The sequence below is a fragment of the Camellia sinensis genome, chromosome 7 (genome assembly GCF_055761805.1).
Source record: "Camellia sinensis isolate YWXY chromosome 7, ASM5576180v1, whole genome shotgun sequence".
Lineage (NCBI taxonomy): Eukaryota > Viridiplantae > Streptophyta > Magnoliopsida > Ericales > Theaceae > Camellia > Camellia sinensis.
In genome coordinates this window covers 6,786,824-6,793,937 of record NC_138967.1, presented here as the reverse complement: position 1 = coordinate 6,793,937, position 7,114 = coordinate 6,786,824, and the positions used below count along the sequence as shown (strand labels likewise).

Genomic DNA, 7,114 nt, shown 5'->3' with positions numbered 1-7,114 from the left:
TCTTCCAATTCAATAATTTCTTCATTTCTATACATAATTAATTAATGTATATTTGATTTTATTGTTGAACCAAAAAAATAAAATAAAATGTATATTTAGCTTTGATTGTCAACCTTAAAAAAAAAGAAAAGAAAAAAGAAAGTCAAATTTGGTTGGAAAAAATCCAAACCCATTAGGAGATGGAAGGGTAGTATCCATGGGGATGGGAAATGGGGGAAATTTTTTATAAGAGAATAGAGATGGAGAATTAATATCCGCTCTATTTCTCCCCATTGCCATCCTAACTCCATTAAAAAGTAAAATATTACTGTGACAAATAGACAATGGAGATTTTTTGAGTAGTCGATCTCAAATTTTCATTTCTAAGTTTCCAAAAAGAACAAAAACAGAAATAGAAGCGTGAACAAATGACCCTTAAGTTGTGTTCTGCAGCCTGCCAAGCTTATTATTTCAAGAAACACAACATGACGAAGGGGTAAGAAAATTAGAACTTGTTGATGAACTCAATAATGTGTTTGTTGATCTCATCTGGTTTTTCTTGGTTGAGAAAGTGCGCTACACCTTCCATGACGATAACTTCATCCAACAGCGGAACTTCTTTCTTGAATCCATCGTTATGTATGTATTCCTTGGCACCCGGGACGTTATAGACCAAGTCCAAGTCACCCACAATAAACTTCACAGGCACTTTCACTTGGCAGCCTGCCCATGGTGCCATGAGTTCCCAGTTTCTGCAATGAAGAGGGAAAGAAAAAGAAAATAGCTAAGATCTTTGGAGAATTGTAATAACCACTCTTGAATATAGGTAACTCAACAATAATGTCTAAACTTTGGAACAAGAAGAAGGCAAGATTGACATCAATTTATGATAGGCCTAATTGCACTATATGAAATTCTTCATTTTTTTGGACCTTGAAAACAATATAGAATTCTATAATGAGAGGTGGCTGTTTTTTGTCTTTGCTTTGGTTTATTGTGTTCAGTTTCTTTCATTTCTATTTGCTATTTTTGTTCCTTTGCTTTGGTCTCTGTTTGTTGTGGGTCTGCTGGTTGAGTTTTCAGCTAGCTTTGGGAAAGTGTAAGCACATGATTAGGTGGCTTTTCTTATGCCAACCTAGTTGAGATGAGTAGGGCTCACTATGATGCTATTAGCACTGTTTTTGTCTATCTTTATTGATATAAGATGTAAAGGATTTATCCTTAGTTTTGATTCAATAAAGTTTATTTTTGTTGATGAAAAAAAAATATGGAATTCTATAATATTTCATTAAACATATTTTAAGTGTCACAATCTTAATTAAAAACTATCACAAACATTCAAATTGTGATACATAAGGTTGGAACATACATATCAATAAGTTTTTTTGGCATTTGTTAGTTCTTGAAAAAATTCACAAGTTCAGTTTTCGATTCATGATATACATTGGCCAACCGCTACACGTTCATAAGCATTACACTGTCCAATACTCTGATTTAAAACCATGTGCATAACCTAGGGTCATTACATATGCATCCTTGGACTTAAAAGGTTGGAGAGAACCCCTATTGGAGATGAGTTTGAAAATGTACATGAAAAGAAGATGCAAAATCTTTGAAATTATGATAATTTCACAATGGCGAGAGAAAATTATTAGGACTTCCATAAATTATCATGATTAAGACATTACTAAATCTCAAAGTTAAGAAAAATTGAAAGGTAGCTTACAGATCTAAAGCTCGGTAGTAGTTAACTCCTCCGGTGAATCCATGCTTCTCAAATTTGCTAGCATAGTAATCGACATCTTCTTCCGACAACCAAGAAGGCAAGATAATCGGAGTATCAGGTGAATCGCCATCTCCAAATCCTTTACCTTTAGGGAAAAAAAATGGAGCGGGATCATGGTATGTTAGGAATTTCTTGATAGATCTTCTAATGCCAACTTGTGCAAACTCAGCTTCAATTTCTCCAGGGACCTACAACAAATTTTTTTAATTTAGATAAGACCTCAAATTCTCTAATTCTTTTATTATGTATGACAATTTCTTACCTAAACAACAATTTAAGTAAGAATCTGAGCTTTAGATAAATATATTTATCAAATCCAAGTTCTTTAGGGAATCTCTAATGATTTAAAAAATATTTCATCAAATTTGAGTAAAAAATTTGACGAATTCCTCTATTTGATATCAAACTCTCCAACGGTGATTTTTAGCTTTCAGCAAAACACAAGTCGTCCGACTGGCAAGTGCACAGCTATGAGGATTGGCGGAGAATTCAATCTTTTTTTACAAAAGTGGGTGTGGGTGTCCTAATGGGTTTAGAGATTTTGTGAGATCAAAAGTGGGTGGTGAACCTGACGGTGATGATCAAAAGTGGGTGTGGGTCTCCTAATGGGTTTAGAGATTTTGTGAGATCAAAAGTGGGTGGTGAACTTGATGGTGATAATCAAAAGTCGGTGTGGGGCTCCTAATGGGTTTTAGAGATTTTGTGAGAAATTTTGTTGAGGTGATTCAGATATTGATCTCTATTGTTGTTGTTATTGTTGTTGCTGGTGGTGGTGGTGGTGGTGTTGTTGGTGATACTATTGCTACTTGAAGTACCAGTAGTGGTAGAAGAATCCCCAAAAGAGTGACAGCTTTTATCCATCTCTCTCTCTTCCTCCCTCTCTTCCTCTTCTTTCTCTCTCTGTAATTGATTACTTGTTTTTTTTCTATCTAAATATCTCTCTATATGTATATGCATGCATGTGGGTATAAGTTTTGTCTGTGGTGGAGAGGTCATATTCTATTGAAGCTTCTACAGCATATGAACACGGATGTAAAGATTGCTGGTGAGCACATGTCATCTCTATTGCAAATAGTGAGCATTGTCCCTGCACTAGCTGGCGGTGAACAGGTGAAAAAAAAAAATAAAAAAAAAAATAGAAATGGTCATCTGGGGAGTCGATCGGGCGGTCGACCGATCAATGTAAATTTTTCACAAATTTTTACCTTGAGGTGGTCATCTCGGGGGACATCCGACCAGATGTCCAGCCAGTCATCCAATGGGTCACCACTCAATGACTATGCATAGTAAATTACTAAAAGGTGCAAGACATTCTCAGTTTAGTAAAAATTTTGGAGCATTCTCAATTTGATTTCATTTTAATAAAACCATTGGAGACAAAAAAAATGTGTACTTTTTCACCAAATTCAAATTTGGTGATGATTCTGGTGAACCGTTGGAAATAGCCTTAGAAAACTATTTCCCAAAAGTTGTTCTAAACTTAATTTTCAAATTTTAGTTTTTAAAAACACTATTTAAATAAATCAAACCAAACCAAACCAAGCCTTTAGTCCCATCAAATGGGGTCGGCTACATGAATCCTTCTTCTCCATGCGGCCCTATCAAAGGCCATTTCATTAGTCAAATTAAGTAGATTCATATCTCTATTTAAAACGCTAGTCAACGTTAATCTAGGCCTACCCCGTCCCCTAACACTTCCATCTACCGTTACAGCATCGCATCTCTTCACTACTGCCTCTGTTGGTCTCCGTTGAATATGACCAAACCATCTCAAACAATTCTATCTCAACTTATCTTCTATCGGTGCTATTCCTATCCATTCCCGAATGCACTCATTCCTAATCCTATCTTGTCTAGCCTTACCACACATCTACCTTAGCATCCTCATCTCAGCCACACTCATCTTATCTACATGTTGTTTCTTGGTTGCCCAACACTTCGTCCCATACAACCTAGCTGGTCTAATAGTCGTTCTATAAAACTTACCTTTTAGTCTAGTGAGTATTCGTTTATCGCACAATACCCCAGACGCACTTCTCCACTTACACCATCCTGCCTTAATCCTATAGGCCACATCTGCATCAATCTCTCCCGCTGTTGTGATAATCGACCCTAAATAATGAAAATGTTCACTCTTAGGCAATTCTTAGTTCTCAATCTTCACTTCTCCTCTACTTTCATTGTTACTGTTACTAAATTTACACTCCATGTATTCTGTCTTAATTCTGCTTATCCGGAATCCTTTAGATTCAAGAGCTTTTCTCCAAATCTCTAACTTTATGTTTACTCCTTCTCTAGTCTCATCCACTAGCACAATATCGTCTGCAAAAAGCATGCACCATGGCACATCATCCTGAATATTTATCGTCAACTCATCCATAACTAAAGTAAAAAGATAAAGACTTCAGGTAGATCCTTGGTGTAACCCTACAGTGATAGGAAATTCATTTGTTTCTCCAGCTGGCGATCTAATAGTGGTCACCACCCCTTCATACATGTCCCTAATCACATCAATGTAACCTTTTGTCATCCTTTTCTTCTCTAACACCCACCATATTATATCCCGGAGCACTCTGTCATAATTCAATGAAATTGTGTTTTCAAAAAACAACATAGTACTATAAAATAAGTTCAAAAAGTCCTTAGATTTGAAATTTTGGTTTTAAAAAAGAGGAATTTGGTTAAAGCTCCCTCATAATAAGTTTTTAATGCATTAAGGATAAACACAAAAAATTTTCCTTGAAAAGTCCAACACATACCATTATTATCAAAATATTAAACTTTAAAATAATATAACTTTTGATATAGATGTCGGTTTTTAATAAAATTAGTATTTTTAAAATTCTGTCATCAAAATCTATCAAATAAGATCCACGTTAAGTATGAAATTCTTTAAAAAAAGATAAATTATTACCGTCGAAATTGATGTAAACAGTAACAATAACATGTTACTCTATTTGGCAGTAATATGTTACTCTGTCTCACAGTAACAAACATGTTACTTTGTCTCACAGTAATATGTTATTCAATCTCACAATAACATGTTACTCTAATAATATTGCCTAAGAAAAAAAAGAAGATTATTTACTTTATCCTTACTCAATTATATATTTTCTCTTTAGGGGGTTTATGAAGAAAAATAAATTAGGCTATCCTTTTCACCAAATAAGGGTCCAATGGAGAGGTTCTGGCTAAATTTCCCTTTAAAAAAGGGGATTGGTAATATAAAAAAAATGGGACGACTAATTGGTCCTCTGGACTTATTTATCAAAAAAAAATCTTATTTAAAGTCTCGTTTGGGAATAGTTATTTTAATAATTTTTTGATTTTTTACAAAAAAAAAATGCTGAAAAGTAAAAAAAAAAAAGTGATGTAATAATTGATAATAACTTTTTGACTAAAATATATAGTTGACAAATAAGGCCTTATTAATAAATTTATCATTATAAGGATACCAAAAAAAAATTATCATTACACAAATATTTTTTAAAAATTACAATTCAATTATTTATACTTCTCACGTCATATTTTAATAGAAATTAATGCAAATAAACTAAAAAAATAAATTAAAACTCACTAACAAAAGTCAATATCCCAATCATTTTTTAGTTCAAAAAAATTTATTTATTATTTTAATAAATTTATCAGTATTCACTTGAATATTAAAGTAATATTAACATATAAATACAAGAAAACCTCACCTTCATAGCTAGTTTTTAAGTGAGTTCTACTGAAAATCATATAACTACTAGTCTAGTATGACCAAATCACCATTCCAAAACACAAAACACATCTAAAAGGTTAAATGTGAAATTCTACTATACACACCCCTCCATATGCCTTTAGTAATGAGATATTTGATTAGGATTTTTCTATTATAATTATGACTAAAAATTATGTCATTTTCTTTTTTGAATATAGAATTATTTTGAGAAATAGATTAAAAATTAATTTTTTTAACATTTTAAAACTTTTTTTTTTATAAAAATATATAATAAAAAAAATAAAGATGTAATATGATTAAAAAAAAATACCTTCAAGCTTTTCCAAGTCACAAAATTTTCACTTTTTTGATCTTTTTTATTTTTCTCTCCCTCCACAAATTTTTAATCAAATCTCAAAATCCAAACACAGTGAAAACGAGAACCTGAAATCTGCAGACGTAGTGATCATCGCCGTAAATTCCTCGACACACATCGACCACGCTCATCGTAGGGTTTCTAGGAAGGTAATGAACGCTCAAATTCACCAAAGCCTTGACTCGATCAGGTCTGAAAAGACACAAATACCAAGCCAAAATTGCTCCCCAGTCATGCCCCACAACAAACACCTTGTGTTCATCGGGTGCGAGTTTGTCAAGGACAGCAACGATGTCTCCGATCAGATGGAGAGCGGTGAATTTAGTGGAGTCGTTGAGTGGTGCTCCGGTGGTGTCGCCGTAGCCTCGGAGGTCCGGCGCCACCGCTCTATAGCCGTGCGCCGCCGTGTAGAGGATCTGGTGGCGCCATGAGTACCAGAGCTCCGGGAAGCCGTGGAGGAAGAGGACCACTGGACCTTTGCCTTTTTCTGCTATGTGCATGTTTATGCCATTTACACTGATTGTCTTGTGCTCTATTCCCTCCATCTCACTCTCTCTAGCAATATCACAGTGTGTGTGGGAATGGGATCGCTTTGATGATGGTTTATATGCTGGAAAATGATATTCATGTTTTATACAGAAATTTTTTATAAGATTATTTGAATTGTTTAGTATTTCATTTGACTATATAAATAGGTTAGTTATATAAGAAAATAAAATAAGATTATTCACATACTCATAACCTATCAAATTTATATGTAAAAAGAAAAAAAATGAACACTTCATTTTCAAAGTGTGTGACAATAAATATTATCAAAACATACTTTGTTAGGATTAATTTAATTGTTTTACATGAACAATTTATACATATAATCAAATGAAATAAATAATTTAAGGGTAAATTATGTTTACCTCTCTTGAGATTTCTCTTTAATACAGATTCTCCTTTACGTTTGAACAATTTATTTCCTGTCAAATTAAAATGACATATTTGTCTATTAGTCTTTATACATATAAAGTAATAAAATAATACTGATATTTTATTCATGTTATTTCAAGAAAAATAACAATCATCTTCTTTGGTTTGACTTACAAAAAATTGAATTTTTTTATTTTTTGTATTTTTTTTATTTTTATTGATTTTTTTATTTATTTAAGCATTTTTTTTTAAAAAAATTTAGATACGCCTAATCTAGATATACTTAACAAGTATAATATTTTGTGATTTTTTTTTTAAATTCACCAAATACAAAAAAAATACAAAAATATAA

The 7,114-nt window shown here is 32.7% G+C and overlaps 1 protein-coding gene across 1 annotated transcript; it reads right to left on the bottom strand.

The window, feature by feature from the left end:
• Nucleotides 1-242: 242 nt before the first annotated feature.
• Nucleotides 243-6,495, bottom strand: LOC114323050 (epoxide hydrolase 2). Its single transcript, XM_082877372.1, has 3 exons — nucleotides 5,913-6,495; nucleotides 1,706-1,953; nucleotides 243-731 (listed from the first exon to the last, which is right to left on the bottom strand). Exons 1-3 carry the CDS (start codon nucleotides 6,387-6,389, stop codon nucleotides 485-487), a joined length of 972 nt encoding a protein of 323 aa, XP_082733498.1. The 5' UTR covers nucleotides 6,390-6,495; the 3' UTR covers nucleotides 243-484.
• Between the last annotated feature and the right edge of the window lie 619 nt (nucleotides 6,496-7,114).

Coding starts and splice junctions, on each gene's coding strand:
- LOC114323050 (XM_082877372.1), bottom strand. CDS start 6,389: ATGGAGGGAATAGAGCACAAGACAATCAGTGTAAATGGCATAAACATG. Junction 1,954..5,912: donor ACTACGTCTGCAGATTTCAG/GTTCTCGTTTTC, acceptor AATTTGTTGTAG/GTCCCTGGAGAAATTGAAGC. Junction 732..1,705: donor TACTACCGAGCTTTAGATCT/GTAAGCTACCTT, acceptor TCTTCATTGCAG/AAACTGGGAACTCATGGCAC.